Source organism: Xiphias gladius, chromosome 11 (assembly GCF_016859285.1).
Source record: "Xiphias gladius isolate SHS-SW01 ecotype Sanya breed wild chromosome 11, ASM1685928v1, whole genome shotgun sequence".
Classification (NCBI taxonomy): domain Eukaryota; kingdom Metazoa; phylum Chordata; class Actinopteri; order Istiophoriformes; family Xiphiidae; genus Xiphias; species Xiphias gladius.
This window is the reverse complement of record NC_053410.1, coordinates 24,844,452-24,862,793: the sequence shown is the minus strand read 5'-3', so window position 1 is coordinate 24,862,793 and position 18,342 is coordinate 24,844,452. Positions and strand designations below refer to the sequence as shown.

At 39.9% G+C, this 18,342-nt stretch overlaps 1 protein-coding gene across 7 annotated transcripts in view; it reads left to right on the top strand.

The window, feature by feature from the left end:
* Window positions 1–4,904: 4,904 nt before the first annotated feature.
* Window positions 4,905–18,342, top strand: part of LOC120796474 (cationic amino acid transporter 2-like) — a 30,351-nt gene continuing 16,913 nt past the window's right edge. For 3 of the 7 annotated variants that reach the window (XM_040139368.1, XM_040139367.1, XM_040139366.1), the window contains exons 1-8: window positions 4,920–5,082; window positions 6,717–7,070; window positions 14,201–14,356; window positions 14,471–14,636; window positions 15,066–15,134; window positions 15,994–16,130; window positions 16,227–16,449; window positions 17,371–17,507. In XM_040139368.1, coding sequence (XP_039995302.1) covers window positions 5,025–5,082; window positions 6,717–7,070; window positions 14,201–14,356; window positions 14,471–14,636; window positions 15,066–15,134; window positions 15,994–16,130; window positions 16,227–16,449; window positions 17,371–17,507 — 1,300 coding nt within the window. In that variant the 5' untranslated portion in view covers window positions 4,920–5,024. Of the gene's footprint in view, window positions 5,083–6,699; window positions 7,071–14,200; window positions 14,357–14,470; window positions 14,637–15,065; window positions 15,135–15,993; window positions 16,131–16,226; window positions 16,450–17,370; window positions 17,508–18,342 lie in introns of all 7 variants that reach the window. The other 4 variants (XM_040139364.1, XM_040139371.1, XM_040139369.1 and 1 more) reach the window with 3 other exon arrangements.

The following is an 18,342-nucleotide window of genomic DNA, read 5'->3' as shown; positions in this document are numbered from 1 at the left end:
TGTGGTTAGGTTACCTTTGACTTTGCAAGTCAACACTTTGGAAGTCTACACGCCACCCAACCCTGTATTAATCTTAAAGGCACAGCTGTCAGGATCCTCCACTACGAGGATCCTGACCTCTCTCAACTTCCGGATGCCTTCTGGATACATACGTACTCAACCGCACATATACATACAGTTCATACTTATGTACACACACATACTAAGCCCCATACATACATACTCAAATTCATACACACGTATTGTCATACTATGCATGCGTATGGAAGTATCAGAGGAGGCTGGTACATAGAGGCAGAGGAGGTTGCCCTCGAGTTTTGAGAGGGAAGAGAGAAATCAAAATATATAAAAATCATCGTCATTGGTTGAAATAAACCATTACCAAATATCAGTATAATTTATAAAATATTTTGATTAAAATGATTCAACAGTGACACCTGCAGGGCAGGCAAGAGGGGAAAGGGCAGTCTGTGTGAAATGTTGGCGGGGGGCAGAGGAGGACGGGCTGCTGTCCTCCTTAGGGCAGGATCTCTTATACCAATTTAATGTACTTCATATTCTTTCATGTTAATCTCTTATTATCCAAAACACGCCAAATGATGCTCGATTCATAGGAGTAGCACATTACAAAAGAAAGTATAATGTGCAAATTATGAACTGCTTTTAAGCACATAACTATAAAATATTATTTTTATTTAAGTCTTTTCAACAGAGTCCAAAATTACTTTTTCGGATTTACGTTTCCCTGCAACCACGGTAAGGCCGTGGTGGCATGCAGCAGCAGTCTGACGTGCCGGTGCGCTCTGCTCACCTGAGACTCGATCCCAGTATGGGTGGTAGACTGCTGCAGGGGCTGCATGGCACGGGGGATGTTCAAGTGAGTCAAGTGAGCCTTAAAAACAACCAAAGACGACAGCCAGCCTTTACCTCTCACTTGCTCTTGACCGACTGGATTGCAACAACAGGCCTCACAGCAGCTATGAAAAAAAATGCAAAGTTATTGGAACCCTCCCACAGACAGAACTCATAACACACTTAATTTTTGCTTTGTTTTTAAAATTTCCTGATTTTCATTGTTTTAGTTTCACCTTTTTAAATCAGAGAGTGTTGGGTAAAATCCCCACTGTTACATACTGGGTGCCGTGTCACCCCTCGCTGGACTTAAAGGGTTCTAGTGACACATTACACACATATGAGGTTCATTCCCATCTAGAGCCCACAGTGAGTGTTTTTAAGAAATCTTGTAAGCCATTTTTTTTACTGCTTAATTTTTCATTATACGTAAGAAAGTAGAGATAAGTAGACAACTAGTGTAAATTAACATGACACTGTTGGTTGTTTTACCTCTTGTCCTCCCCAATTTTTTGAGTCACCGGACGCCTCTGGTATATATGGTAGTGTTAATGTATATATACTGTATATACTGTATTAGCATGCCTGCACGCTTGTATATGCATGTATATACGTATGTATTGCTGTATATGCATGACTTGTGCAAGTGATGAATTCACTATTGGCCTAAACGGCTCCCATAATCAACCCTTGCAATATACACATACCAGACTACAAAAATAGCCAGAGCTCCCACAGTCTTATCCCCAGGATCAGCGGAACTCAAACGCACTAACACATTGAGCCGCTGGCTCCTCCTGGAGGCAAAGAAACACTGTGTTCAAAGTCACACGACACATCAAGTGCTTCAGTTTAATTTCTAAGAGGAATATTTTCATTTCAGCCAAAAACCAGCCAGACTATCAATCTGCGGAGTCTCGCTAGAGTCCGCTAGAAGCTACAATGTTAAATAGAGCCACAAGATGAAAGTGATGAACAGAACAATGTATTGGTGATTTACTTGTTCTTAAATCCTTAGAAGTAGTGAAGCTAAAAATGTAACATTTATCCAGAGAGTGGTGCTAAAGGAAAGGTCATTAAAATGGGTTCATCCTTTGGAGAGCGGAAAAGGGATCAGAGAATTTCTTGACAATCTTCCCCTTGGATTTTAATCATTCATGTGGACAAAGAGGGCATTTAAGTATCACAGTAGCACTAAAGGAAAGGTGATTTACGGGTGAAAATAGATCTGTCTTTGCAGGGCCGACTTTACATGTACATGTCCCCTTTTTCTGGCTTTTTCGCTGCAGGATCTCTGTGTCTCCTCGCTGGGGACTGTTGAGGTCGGAGCCCAAACATCAAATACAGCACCAACACTGCACTGTCGCCACATGATAAAAGATCTGACCATGAGCTACCAGATTGGAGTGTGTTGGACCTTACTACAGGTGCTCAATTACCGCAGGTGTTGTAACTGATAACTGGTGACACCTTCTCCCTCTTGTTACAAACTATGACCCAGCCCCAGTGTCCGCTCTTGCACATTCACAGACTGTGACTTTGATGTCCATGAGGGTCCGGGGCTGTCTCACTGTGAATGCAGCGAGTGTTTGAGGGCTTTTTGACTTGTTATGGTAGGAAAACCACAGGGATTATTAATGACATTAACAGTGGCTCTGTCCTATTCAGTCATCCCCATAAACCATGACATGAAGCTACTTGTTAATTACGATTTCACATACAAAAATACTATTAATTTACAAAATATGACGTATAAATACACATAAAACTGCTCAGCAGTAGCTTTTATTAGCTTCAACTCCACCAGCAACCAACATTAAAATGCTGCTTTAATATTAATGAATCATTAATAATAATCCAATAAGTGAAATGATTGTAAATGATTGTAAATAATTTCACAAACACTTTGGGATAAAATGAAACAAACAAAAAAGTAAAAATTATTAGGGACAAAACTGTACAGTAGAACAGTAGAAAAAAATGCAACATAGCAGAAAGATTTCTTTCTTCAGACTGAAAAGGTGTAGGTTGAAGCTAAAACTTTTTGTAACTACCTAACCCAGGGATTTTATTATTATTATTATAATTATTATTATTATTTTTTTTTTTACATTAGTCTTGTCCCTTTGTGTTTCTGTGTTTTGTTTTTGCTATGTGTATACAAGTAAATTAGATTTAAAAAAAATCTCACTAGTCTATCATCATGGGCCATGGCATGCAGAGACAGTCAGCTTTTTTCTTGAGAATCTTCAGAACAACAGGTGAGCGATCTTTTCTCCTGCTAGGAAATAAAGACTTCGGGGTTAGGGACAAACTTGGGAGATTCATTTCAATATGAGACATTTAAACTATAAAAAAAGAAAACTTCAAACCGGTAACAGTGGCTGCCTGGTTTAAAGGGATTTCATTAGAAAAATATTCATTTTCTTTATTTTGTTCATTAAAGGTCAATTCAGTATTTTTGGACTGATAAGTGAGTATTTCTTACTAGAAAGCAGAGGACTGGTAAAACTCTTTCCCAGAGATCACTTCTTCATAGACAACCAGGACAGGTTGCTCTGTAAAAAAGAAACAAACAAACAAACAGGAAATCACAGGCAATTGTGTGCGTTTGAATGCAGGTTATATGATCTTGACAAATGATGACTCTTCTTCACTTACCCAAAAATTCACCGTATCTGTGAAGATGAAAAGAAAAGGCAGCAGAGGGAAGCAGCTAAACATACTGTATATTATCAGTAAGCCAAATGACGATACGTATGTGAAGGGGGTTGCTTGCAGTGATGAACTCACAGAGAATTGTCACGTGACTCTGCAGTTTCCCTCGTGTTTCAGCTCCTTTCGGCTCATTGTACTCTCTGATTCATGATTGTGGCGGTTAAAATTCCCTGGTAAGGGCCTAATTGCTGAAGATTAGCCACATTGGACATTTAATGTTGTAACAGTGTCACATTTTACAGGCAGGATGGTAGAGGGAAAGGGGTAAACTCTGAAAAATGTCAGCTGTTTCGTTAAGACTTTTCCTCAGAAGAGAACAGAGCTGAGTTATGAGAAGCCATCTAGGCCCAACTTAACACTCCACTTTCACATTCATGCATACAGGCATGCCCGTACAGTATATACAGTACGTATACATAAACATACATCCATTCACATGCATGCATAACATGAGAATGTGTGTGTAAGGGTATGAGGGTATATCACTGTCAGCATGTACGAACGGGTGACAAATTAAAGGATAATCTTAATAAATGAGTGGAGAAAAATAGCAAAGGCAGATGCCTCCACACAGGCCACGAGAGGTCACTGAATAGTTTGATGAATAGTGAAAGAATGTGAATCATACGCTGTGGCCTTCAAGCCACCAGATCTAAACCCAGCTGGACACTCACGGGAGATTTTGGACTGACGTGTTAGACAGCGCTCTCCACCACCAGCATCAAAACACCAAATGAGGGAATATCTTTTGGAAGAATGGTGTCCGATCCTTCCAGTAGAGTTCCAGAGACTTGTAGAATCAAAGCCAAGGTGCACTGAAGCTGTTCTGGTGGCACGTGGTGGCCCATCACCTCAGTCACATTGTGTTGGTTTTCCCTTTAATTTGTCAAACGTCTATGTATGCGTGCATTTCGGTATGTATGTATATGAGTATGAGAATACATGTATGTGTGTGTGTCAGAATGTATTTATGTTTGTATATATGTGTGTGCATGTATATGACTGTGAGAATGTGTGTATGTGTGCGTGTGTGTCAGAATGCAATTAGTGTGTGCTTAGTATGTTTGTGTGCGGTTGAGTATGTATGTATACAGAAGGCACCAGACCTTAACCGGGAGAGTCTGCTACAAGGTGGAGGGAGGCCACACTGAGGTGCCACTACGGCAGTGGCAGCCTTGTGGCACCACGCTACCACTCTCTGCTTTTTTGGGTGTCATTCCCTCCAGTGCCAACAGAATTACTCAGGAGAAGACTCGGTGAGATGGAGAAGATGTAGAGGCAAATGATGTCCTTTCGGAGGCCTCCACCTCAGTGCACTGATTGCCTAAATTGATTTTAGGTGTGCACCTGCACCAGCCCAGTTGCCTGGTGCTAATTGGAGGGAGAAGGTGATTTTTTTCTCCTCTGATCTTTCGCTGACCATCACACGAAAGCAGTGGCTCCATGCTGGTTTTATGTTTTTTTCCAATGTTGTCGGCAGTTTGAATACACTGGCTTGGAAATGGCTAGCAGGTAATGTTTGTTCCCTTCAGCATCACATGTCGCCTCGCTTAAAGCTTTGGGGCCTGTTTCAGAAAAGCAGGTTTAACAGACTCTGAGCCTAACCCTGGACTTTGAGTTGATGAACCCCGAGATGGGAAACTCTTGAGTTTTCAGCTCCAAAACGGCTGACCTGGGTACGTTCACTCCGAGTTAAGCGCGTGCCTGGTGAATGAAAGGGAGCCATCTTCGGTGGAGATCCAGTACTGCAATCCACCATGTCAATGGGGCAAATAAAGAGCAGAGCTTCCATTTTGATCCAGTGCAGGTAGAGAGATTGTGTGGCAGTGCACATTTATCTTTTAAAAAACACAGCTGCATCAGTGTACTGCACTAGACCACACTATTTAGCAGACTTTAATTTTTCCTAATGGATACTAAAGTGCTAAAATCCTACAGTTTTTTCCATTAAAACTTTAAATATATTTATTCAGCTATAACCAGATGGAGACAACGTGCTGCTGGCAGCAGAAGATGAAAATAGGCCTGTACATCAAACAGGTAAAACATAAGTTTGTAGATCTATGATTGTAACCTCATAGTCTGACCCAGTAATAGCTTAATGACTTTGGTGATTTGTAGTTGAAAGAGTGTCTAGGTTAAAACCAGGAATGTACATTTTTGGATGTCTGTTTTACATATAAAAATCTTGCTTGACAGCATTAAATGACTGTATTTCTACATGTAAATTTAAATATAGTAACTGAAAAAATGTTAGGACTATATGCAGCCTCTATTCAAAAACTACATTTAGTCCAGTTTTTAAATGTTAAAGTTTTGGCCACACTACAATCATCTTCACTCAAATATCTCACAATCTGCAATATATATTAACTATGATAGGAATGTCCCATCAGTGTGACCAATCACAACATGAGAAATGATTATTCATAGATCAGTGTCTTCTGTGTCTAAAGCTTCACACATGTTTTTCTTTTTTTAATTTACAGTGTTAATGCATGGTAAATATTTCAGTGCAGGGGCTCTGCTCAACATCCTGACAGTTTTCTTAATGTCCACAATCTTAGTGGGATAAATCCACAATGTGTAATACTGGAATGTTAGAAATTGCTGTCTCTTTCTTGACTTTGATGAATGATCACAAAAGTGGTAACATTTAGTAAAGAGAGGTCTCGGGTAAGAAACTAAACCAAATGTCCGATCGGAATTTTAACCTTCTCCCAGTGTAAACTTCTGCAAATGAATGCACTCCGACATGCGCTTTGATATCACCTGTACGAATGAGGAAATTAAATGCGGTGTCAGACAGCTTTCTTCAGGCTTGGCAGGAGGAGAAGGGACAAAGACAAACTTAAGAATCGAACCTGCAGCGAGCAGGTTAGATTCAGTTACCGCAGTAACTGACTCAGAGTTAAAGTCATCCATTTCTGAAATGGAAAACCCAGAGTTTCCCTGATCTCAGGTTTAACAAACTCCAGAGTTTTCACTAAATCCGCTTTCTGAAACAGGGCCCTGGTCAACAATATTACCAACAATCATATATTCCGTTCTTTTCATTGCATTTCTTTACCTTTTATAAGATGAACACTTTCTAATGTAATGATTAAATGGCCATGCTGCTGATTTCAGATTATCTTGTGCCAAAGTGTTAGGGTTTATTCAGACTCTGACCCTTAAGAAGCCTCTGGAGCCAGAAGGAGAGGAGTCCAACTTCTGCAGATGCCTGACCACCGTGGACCTGGTGGGTCTGGGTGTTGGAAGCACACTAGGGGCTGGTGTTTATGTGCTGTCAGGAGAGGTGGCCCGGGAAGTGGCTGGCCCCAGCATCATCATCTCCTTCCTCGTGGCGGCAGTGGCTTCAGTCTTTGCAGGGTTGTGCTACGCAGAGTTTGGAGCGCGTGTCCCCAAGACGGGCTCAGCTTACCTTTATAGCTATGTGACTGTAGGAGAAGTGTGGGCCTTTGTGACCGGTTGGAACCTGCTGCTGTCCTATGTAATTGGTAAGTGAACAAGATAATAAAGGTGCAAATGTTTTTTTTTTTTTTTTTTTTTTTTAAATGGTAAATTGGATAAACATGCAAAAACAAAAGTATACATATGACTTTGCTGTTGAAAAACTACATGTTTCTACGAGTGCCCATCTTTCCCCTGATTTTAGCAATGGACTTAAAATTAACTATGCATTTGCGCCAATGTATATCACTAAATATTTGTCAATTCAGTATATCAATGGTCCATTTGGGGATGACCCAGTCCTATGCCACAGGAATGGTCACGGCTGTAAAAGGCACCGGCCCAAATGCTTGGGGTGGTGATGGTGTCCGCATGGATTATATATTTTATAATCATTCGAAGATTGAGTCTAGTACAGACCAAAGCACCTAAAGTAGCGCAACCGAGGCCTGGCGGTGCCGGCCAGGGCCTTTCTGCGTGGAGTTTGCACGATCCCGTGGCTACGTGGGGGTTTCCTCTGGGTACTCCAGTTTCCTCCCTCAGTCCAAAGACATGTATGTTAGGTTCAAGGGTGACTCTAAATTGGCCCAGGGTGTGAATGTGAGTGTGAATGGCTGTCTCTAAATGTCAACCCTGTGACAGACTGGAGACCTGTCCAGGTTGAACCTTGCCTCTTGCCCGATGTCAGCTGGGATTGGCTCCACCCCCTGGGGACTCTAGTTGAAGCTGCTCTAATCAACATTTTTAATTAAAAATGGTTCAAGTGACACCTTTTTTATGCAAAGGTGTCACTTGTAGTGAAGAACTCTGCAGTTGCCCTCAGCACTGTGGAGCATTTTTGTGTCTTTTGGCTCATTGTTGTGGTTTTCTGGCCTGCATCTTTACTGTTCTGGTCCTGTCTCACTGCTCTGGGCCGCTACTTTCAGAGAGAAGGCTCTGATAAACCTGCTGTATACTGTCAGCTGTCAGTTAGATTTTAGAGCTCTGTGGTGACTTGTGTTGGTTTGGATTTTGTCGTTGCCCATAAACACACTGTCCTAATAATAATTAGGGCGCAGACTTGCCATCGGCACAGCGTCGTTTTTTAATTTACTTCTAAGTCTTTCTGTATGTTTGGATATGTTTAACCTGTTTGGAAAACACACACACATTCATTAAAAACCTGCATTCTGTATCTATACCACGCTCTGATCAGTCATACAGTGTGTAAATGGACTTTGCGCAGACACTGAATACATATGAACCATATTTCTGCTGCCTTTTTTTTTTTTTAATTTAAAGTCTGCATTTGATATTCTGTTTGTAAATTCATCATTCAATAAGCCAGGTTACAACTGAAATGTTTTTAAAGAAATTATTCATGAAACCCAATGTTTGACAAACCATATCTCTACTTTTTTTTTTTTTTTTTTCTGAAACACATCTGACTCTCCTATTCTCCCAGACTATATTATTATTCATGATACAGATTAAAAGCGGGAAAAAGTATTTCTAATGGATAAAGAGTTGTTTGTGATTCGATTGTTAATCAGACCCACAGATCCACTACTTTAACTAGATGGTGAATCTGAAAACAAATACAATCTCTAAATCTTGGTATTAATACTCTTGAGTGGGCTCTGTTATTTGTCAAGTTTGGTAGAAAACTGCGGTGTTGTGATGCTTCCAATCAGCTGCAGAGTCACTAACAGATTTCTAATGAAGGGGTAGGTCGGACCATCAAAAGGTTTCTTCGATGGGATGGTCCCGCGTATCCTTGCAAACGGGTCCGAAGGAATCCCTCCTTGCTGCTTGATCCTTGCTCCTCAGAGCAGAATAAAAACTTTGGGACAGCCTTCAATATGGAGGACTGGAATGGTTTTCCGGGTCAAATGAGGACTGAAGAGCGACCAGATTAGAGAAGTAGGATGTATACCCAATATGTCAGTGTTGTGTTTACAGCCTGTTGCACTGCCCCCAAGTGGCCAAACCATTAATGCAGGTTCAAGAAGTATAAACGAGGCATGGGCTCTGTTTTTTCATTTCATAGACCTATAAGGCCTCCATATGTGCCGTTCACGTCATATCAGAGGTATCGTAGTAACGAGTTCCTGGATTGTAAATCGCCTTTGTATCAACATCCAAGTTGCTGAGGAATGTTGAGATTGTTACAGTATGTAACTGTCAGTTTTATGAAGCTAATGGTTTGAGTTATGTTAAAGTGAAGCCTATTAGTTGAATAGTGCTGAGTTGGACTGATTTTCTAGTGAACATATCTTTTTACATTTACCCTATAAGTCCTTTCTACTTCTTTGAGTAATTTTAAAAATTGCACTTGACTACATTTAAAGTCACAATCGTTTCACAGTAAAAACACGAGTTGCATGATAAAATCATGATAAAGGTGAGAGAACGGAACGAATGAGAGGAGAAAAATCAGCAGCTGCTACGCATCAGCTCACAAAAACCAGAACCTTGGACTGCTTCCGAAAGGGGGGGAAAGACTTTGCTGCTGCCTCTAATACCATTTATTACAAAGTAAAATAGAAAGTTCATTACTTAGTGAGAAATTTAGGCCTGTTTCTAGTTTCATGATTAATTTGTTTCATAATGACTCAGTTGTGTGTGTGTGTGGTAAAACTGCCAAAGAGATTAGATTTGAATTAGACTTAATGAATTTCTTATCACTCTTTGTAGCTTTAGAAATGTTACAGGTTCAGTTTTTGGAGACCCCGCCCCCCAACTTGAAATTTTGTTGCTCCTGGGGGACTTCAGGCCTCTTTTGGGGAAGTTAGTCTCCCCCCCCCCCCGACACGCCATAGTTCGAATATTGCACAGCAATGCAATAAAATAAATGACAAAGGTTGCATCCACCTTAATCACTGATATAACACACCACCTGGCGATTACGCTGTGACCCAAATCAAACACACCCACAATGTTGTTTTGACCAACTGTGCATGCTCACAATTTGCTTTGCTTGGTAGTATTCCTGCTTGACTTTGCTGACCTCATATATGATGATGATAATGTGACAGAGCTGTCACTAGCTGTGTGGGATCTGAAATGATTACACTCATGTAAAGTAGCTACATCTGCTGCTGGAGGTTTTACAAATATAAAAAAGCCTCCATGCAGGCAGCGTACAAAACGGATGGGCATTTTGCAGTGGGCCACGCGGTGCAGACGCAAACCCAGAAGCCACTAAACTTTCTCAGCTCATGCACCAGGAAAGCAATCTTCCTTCAAGTGAGGTCCACTAAAGATGACGCCTTGATAAAATTTCTGGAGAGCTCCGCTACTACTCTGAAATTGATATATGAAAGCAGACTGAGAACTTGGACTTTTAAGACTATCCTTTTAAAACAAGTTCAGAAAAAGTTTAACGTTTTGAAATTGAAATGACATCGAAAAGGAAGAGTACAACAAGCTAACTCTGCAGCTTCATTTTCCATGGATGCCCTTTCTTCAACTTAAGTGAGTAGCAAGCATGTGCTTGATGGCTGCCACAATTATTATAACAAAGAAACTCTTCATCTTGCATTTGTAGATGATGTCTTTCCACCTTTTGTCGGCTACTCCCTCAAAGGCCCCTCTGTCGAAAAAAGGTTGGTGTATTAACAATAAAGAAGAGTCCAGCTAACATCATCTCCAATTTGTCTTGAGCTCATCAATGCGAGGTCGGCTGGGCAGCAATGCTAAAAAAAAACAGAAGCAAAAACGCAAGGTTGATACTGTGAAGACATGAAATTCATTAACAATAAAATGACCTAGGTTGAATTAAAATAGCAGACAGAGTGCACTTCTCAGTGTGCGAAGCAAACTTCTGATCATGATGCCTGTTCTAGGCGATGGAATCGACGCCTTAATGGAGTCCCCGGGACGTTCACTGAGAAGTGATCAAAATCTGTTAATGTCATCCCTGAAGATGATAGATTGATAAAGATAAGTGCCTTCTCTGTCATCGATGCAGTCCACCGCCATGGAGCCAAGCATCTGGATCACACACCCTGGAACATAATACTGCAATTTGCTGCTCCTGTTCTCAGAGACGGGATCTGGAAATCTGCTAAGAAATTTTCCTCCCTGTACAGGATTAAGGTTTACAGACGACCTCTACAAGTCTGGCAGGGTCTGTTTTTGTCCTCTAGATGGCACCAAAGCTCTTCAAGAAAGATTCTGCACATGACGCATTATGGTGTGTTCAGTTCACGTCTTCAAGGCTGAAAGTTCCTCTCACACAGCCCATCTCAACTTGAATGCTGCTGTGGAGAATTTAATATGCAGTAAGAAGAGCAAAGTTTTGTGACTTTCAGTAATGGTGACTGACGCATAAGGTAATATTACATTTGTTCAAAGTCAAAATTGTTATACCTTTTACATTACATCTGAAACATTACTTGATGTTTTCGTGTAAAGATTTGATTCTCTGCACTATTTTGTGGATTGACAACTCAGAATCTTGTCTTCTGAGCTCATACGTTTACCTTGTTTTATTCCATTTTCACCAGTTACAGTGATCATAATAATTGGTGTAGCTCAGTATTTTAGTGACAGGGGTTTTTTAGTCTACTGTTTTTCTTTCTTTTTAAAAAAAAAAAACAAACTTAAGTCTGTGTCTATAGTTTCACTCAATGCCAGGAGGTTAAGAAATAATCTAAAGCGCAAAACCTTATTTATTTTCACAAAGTGGGCCATAAGAGTCTGTGTTTTTTTTTTTTTTCTTCTTCCACAAAATTGCCTCTCTAATAATCCTAAACATTTAGGGCCACAACACTAAGACTGAGAGGGATGCTCTTTTAGATGGTGTTGAAGATCCTATACATCACTGGTTAGTTAAATATCCTGAAGCTCTACTTGTTGTTGGGGGGAGATTTTAATATTGCAAGAGACAACACTCTTGATAAATGGCCCCCACGTCCACCTTCCTCCGCTAGTATGACCTTAAAATTATTTATGCAATGTTTTGATCTTGTGGCAGGATAAATTCCTGCACAGTTAGTTGTGCACTTGGCATAACAGATCTTGGTCTCATCAGTTCCCCATCGATTATTGGCTTGTTTCTAAGAAGACGAAGAAGCAGGGTTTTTTTTTTTTTTTTTTTTTTTTTTAAATAAACTACCAAACTTATGAATCATAGAGGAAATTACATTAAGTTGACATTTTCTTCAACTCTCACTCAATCTGTAATTTGGATAATAACTCATAATACTGTACAACAAGCTATAAAACAAAATTTAAAAGTTCTGATGCAAAGCCTCGGCTGATTTTTAGCAGGAAGTGGGAACTTCTCAATTTGAAAATGGGAAATACTTAAAATATGAATAAAAAACTCTTGTCTCTTAAATTACATCTCTCCCAAATTCCACCTGACAGTCTAATTCTGATCAGGCTCGCTCTTTACAATTACAGAACTGACTTAGAAAAAGAGACTCTGCCAATAACACAATTGACAAGCCTAAGATAAATGATACCACTGATGATGCCCAAAAAACTGTTTGTTGTTGTGCGTCTTTTTATGAAAACTTGTATCAATCCAATTTTTATGAATAGTCCTGCATCCAGTTAATTCCCTATAACAGTGTGACTCAATCAAAGTTGCAGACAGATTTTCTGTTGTTGATTTCAGTGGCCTCTTGAAAAATAAGTCACAAAGTGCTGATGGCATTTCTTCAGAAGTTATGTGTGGTTGGGTGCATGTGTGTGTATGTGTATGTATATGTATAAGGTTCCTGACCTTGAATGAGCGACATCTCTGAGCATGTGGGCAGAGCATATGTGTAGCACTGTAAACATTCTGATATCCTTCATCGTCATCAGTTTTGAACAAATAGCAAAAGTCCTGTCCAAGTAGCAGACAACGCTGTCCCTGTTAAAGGACCGAAGAACACTTTGGAGTAGGGCCCAGCTGTAATCTGTTTCAACTTGATGTACTCTTAGTTTTGTGTGCTGTGACAGTTTTCAGAGGAACTGCATTAGCCAGAATGTTGTTGCTGGTATAGTGTGTTCATTTGTGAATCGTGTTCAGAGGCAGTTCTGTCCTACTGTCATGTGTCTCTTCCTCAATCTTTGTCTTGCATACTGATGGCGCCTTAGTCTCACAATCAGATATTTTTTTTTCTCCATTACCAGAGTTTCATTCATTTCTAATGACTTTTCGTGTTGTTTACTAATCAAATCACTCATTCCATTTTCATATCTGGTCCATCTGACCCACAGCCAAATGATAGTTTTTCCAGTGGTCTTAGGGTTATAGAGAGTTAACACTTGATTTTTCAGACCAAAGCTTCCATTCTACCAACCACTGCCCGTAAATCGCTACACTATATGAGTAAATGTATTGAATATATTTTGTAGTATCTGTTTTCAGTGTTGCACTTTGTAGACGGTCCCTGTGCACTTTTCTCTCAGCTGGCTGCACTTCAGCCCTGTTCATACCTGGCATGACATGCATCTTGGGGGATCTGATCACAAGCGAACAGCGCTAAGTACTTCGGTTCACACCTAGCATTAGAAGGCATCTCCACATGCGTCTGAAGTGACCCCTTGTGATCGGATCTCACTCTAGCGCTCTACATGAAAATAAACAAGTACATCATTCTTTTCGAAGAAGAAAGCAAAACAGACTGGGTCTATTCTTGGGCATGTTCCAGGCAAACCAAATTTCCCAAGATGCTTGACGCACACATAATAGCTCGCTCTGAGCTTTTTTTGAAATTTTCAGATGCCGTGGTCAAAGCCAGCTTGGACGATTTGAGAACGCAAAGGACGTACATACTTGGCATATATAGTACATGGAGAGCAATGTTATTTCTCCAGCTCAAAGGACAGCTTGTTCTAATGAAACTTAGGTTTCAGCTCGTGGTCTATCTTACTAGGGTCGGCAAGAAGCATCGCTTGTGTTTTAACGTTTTGCTTATGAGTTATTGATCCGTGAAGTTCGAATCTGTGATTCTTTCCCACTTTACCAAACTGAGGAAGTCTTTAAATTGAATGACATATAACATTATCACTATATAACCCTCCCTTCCTCCTTTTTAGAAATGTAATGCAGTAACATTTTACTTGGAGTACATTTTAACTGACTTTTTACTTTTATCTGAGTAAATTTTGACTTGGGTAAAGTGCAATTTTCCAGTACTCTTTCCACCCCTGAAAATGACTAAACAAAATGTCTATACTTGTTGTTCTTCTTCAGGAACATCAAGTGTAGCAAAAGCCTGGACGGGGACCTTCGATGACCTGATAGACAATGTTATTGCTAAAACTCTGGCAGAACATACGCCCATAGACTCACCTGGCTTGGCTCCATACCCAGACTTCTTTGCAGCTGCACTGATTATGTTGCTTGCAGGTAATATTTTTTAATTTTGTTATAAAAAGTTATTATACAACAAAGAAAAAAAGATGCCAGATATTCTTCAAGCTGAAAGTCATTTACAATTTTAGACATTTTGTTTAATTTCAGTGGTACTTACATATGGTGTGAAAGAGTCTGCAGTCCTGAACACTGTTTTTACCGCAGTGAATGTGGCTGTATTGGTTTTCATCATCATCTCCGGCTTTATAAAAGGAGACATCAACAACTGGCGCATCAGTGAGGATACTATCCTGAATGCAACACGACAAATGGAGTAAGTTATATACCAATGCTATGCTAATTTGTCATTCAAATTATGATTTAAAAAAAAAAAAAATTACTTAAAGGGTCAGTGCAACTAATTTGCTAAAGAAATATATTTTCTCACTTACCTCTAGTGTATCTAGGCATTTCTATTTAATATGTTCCACACAGGTTAATACAGGTGGTAATCCAAATGAGAACATACCTGTTTTAATCAGTTCATTTTTACACTGCTCAGTTCCCTGTTTGTATGTGCCATCAATTTGGAACGTTATGCACCATTTTAAGACTATTCTATTCAGCCACTGACCTTTTTAAATTGTAGAATAACGATAAATAACAGCAGCAACTGAGTATTCTATTTTTTAAGTAATGAATTTATCCAGAATTATGTTAATTTACACATTACCACTAATACCATACTTGTTTCTGTTGCCAGCAAATGGGGCTTTGCCCCCCAATGGACCGTAGCCTCTACGCTGGACCTAGTAATCGAGACCCGATTCAGGCAAGGTTGAAATTAAAGTCAGGCAAATAAGGTTGAGCAGGAACCTGTTTTATTACCACAGGTGTCTATGTCTTATGCTATGTAATCTGATTACGTAGTGCATCAAAATAATGGTAGGAGAAAAATGTTTTATGCGGCAGATGGCAAGTGTTAACAGAAAAGCAAGACAAATTACATGCATTGCTATTCATTTTTTACCATGGCTGCTTGCCTCGGGTTTATTTCGGACGGGTTTTGACTGCCCTCTGGTCCCTTCTGGATCGTGTCTTTTTGAGAAAACGAATAGCAAGGCCTATCCATGGGTCCTTTTTAGTCCAGAAGTTTTGGACCCTAGTCTCAACTCAGAACACCAGGGATGACTTGAGTTTAATTTGTGATGCTTACAGCATTAAAAAAATACAACTGGAGAAACCTGAAAGCAACGTATCATTCCAGAAACGTTGTTCCGATTACTAAGGTTAATCCACAGCTCTCACTCTCACCTGCTTCCATAGAGACTATTTATTTATTCAGAAGAAATAAGATCCTCTGACAATAGTCTGAATTCTGTGGATGACAGAATAACCACGTCATTGTTTCTAGAGAAAAATTTCTGTTGAGTTTTCAAATGTCATTTAAAAACTCAAACATAATTTAAATTTACACCTCTTTTTGGGGTGACAGCAAAATTCGCAGAGGCATATGTCAAAACCACAGCAAGTAAAATGCTCTGTAGCAGCATGAGTAGATACTTTTTAGGTCAGAAAAACATCTTTGTAATCTTGCCAACTTTTGTAAATGGGGAACATATGAGAATTTACATGAAAATGTACACTCTGAATAATGGCAGCTGATAAAGGCCATTTCTCCTTTTGTACAGGAACTTGTCATGGGCACACAATGAAACCGTTGACTTTGGTGTTGGTGGATTCTTCCCCTTTGGCTTTGATGGAACATTGGCAGGAGCAGCAACCTGTTTCTACGCTTTTGTTGGGTTTGACTGCATTGCCACAACAGGTACTGTGGAGTAGTTATCGTAATAATAGTTCAGTTCTTTACCAGGTCAGTTGTTTGACCTGAACCAGGAAGTCTGACGACAACCTGCTCTTTCAGGTGAGGAGGTGCAGAACCCAGAGAAAGCCATACCTCTTGGGATTGTAGCATCCCTGCTAATCTGCTTCCTGGCTTACTTTGGTGTGTCGGCTGCTCTAACTCTTATGATGCCCTACTATCTGCTGGACACTCACAGTCCTCTGCCCGTAGCATTTGAATATGTTGGCTGGGAGCCTGCAAAGTATGCTGTGGCTGTGGGATCGCTCTGTGCACTGTCAACAAGGTATTCCTATAGATCTGTAGTCTTATAGATGTGGCTTTCAGAGAGGGAGAAGTTCATTGCTCAGCCAATCTTTTGTAGACCTATCATTCTGGGAGAGTAGTAGTGTTTTTAGTACTGTTTGGCCCCTGGGAGGAAAATTGGGTCAGAGTCAATGGAGAGGGCAGAGAGCGAACTGATTACAGGGGTTAAGGTCTGCATTTTTCGTTCAATACTGTTGTAAATGACAGAGTTTTTAGTTTAATGTCTAAGGCTGCCTATTCTCTTGATCACAAACACAAATAGCCCTATATTACCCAGCCATTGCTGTTGAAGAATCACTACTTACATAAATACTGTAAAACCCCCTTACTGTTATTTACATGCGCAATAGTCAGACAATTGAAATAAAATGGTTTGTTTGTAAAGCTAGTTGTAAAGATAAATGGTCGCATATGCCAGCCAAACTGGTGTGTAACGCTGTACAACTGAAGACTTTAAAGAAGTACTCCAATGGTTTAGTACTGCACTTCCATAAAGAGGGGGAACTCAAAAGAGTGATTGGAAAAAACTGGTCAAAATGAAAGCAGCAAGGCTTTAAGTCTCTACTATAGATTAAGCTCCAAAAAGCTAGATCATACGTTTTCGATAATGACGCCAATAAAACTGTCCTTAACATCAGTCCCTCAGTTTGTAATGCAGGTACTCTATTAAATTTATATTTTTAAATTGAAAAAAAAATCGTCCAGAGAATACAACTGTACAACACAAGCAGAGCAGTACTAGTCACGACTAATAAACTGATCTTTACAGTATCTATAAAGTCATTGATTGCTTGATAGAAATTAACTGCTGATATCAACTTAATATATGGAACTAAATGTGTAACCAGGTTTGTGTTGGCCAACTCTCCCTTCATTTGAGTGGGTGTTTTTTATTCAACAGTCTCCTGGGAGTGATGTTTCCAATGCCACGAGTGCTGTTTGCTATGGCGAGAGATGGCTTGCTCTTCAAGCCTCTTCGCTACATGAGCTCCAGGCAGAGTCCTGTCTTAGCCACGCTGTCCTCAGGAGCTGTGGCTGGTAAGAAAGCTGCACTATTCCTGCAATTATGAGTCTTAGGGTCAAGGATAATATATTCAAAATATAATGTGAGGTTTTGCACCATTATCCCATATCAACATTCTTTTCCAATGATGGGGGTTCAGAAGATCAGGGGCTGTATTCACAAAACAGCCTAAGGCTAAAATTAGCTCCTAACTGGCTGATATAGGAGAAACTCTTAAAATTAGGTGGTGTTTCAGTCTTAAATCTAAGACTCCTAAGGTCTTGATCTAATTTTTAATTTACAAAGCATTTAAACTAAAAATAGCTCATAAGTCCGAGCGGACTTAGAGGCAGTCCAGAGGACTCCTGTCACTAAGGCATGCTTACAGGTAGTGATGTGCTGCAGGTAATGTATCTCATTGCATCAGTGTTTTGTAAAAATAGAATGAATAATGAATATTTAATAAGAGTGAAGTCAGCTCTCCAACAAATCAAAATAATCCAATCAGACTGGGGATGAGTGTCTGGACAACTCTATGCCACTTGGACACAATGGTAAACTACAGTTTGCAGTGCTGATGTTCTCACCCTTAGCCATCTGTCATATTTACTCATTAAAGCCAAAATACTCTTCAAACCCCAATTTGTTTGACAGTTCATTAATTGCACATTAAATAACTATCAAATGCAATTAATATATAAATAAAAGTGATTTCACTCTTGCTGTCTTGCCAGCCGACCAACCGACCAAATCTATCTCAATCTAGCAATAGAAACAGGGTCAGCCCTGCCCCTTCTCTTAGCTTAGTTTTCTTTCTTCCTTACTAAAAGTTGCTCTTAGCAGCTTTGTGAATAGCTCAAAGAGGAAATT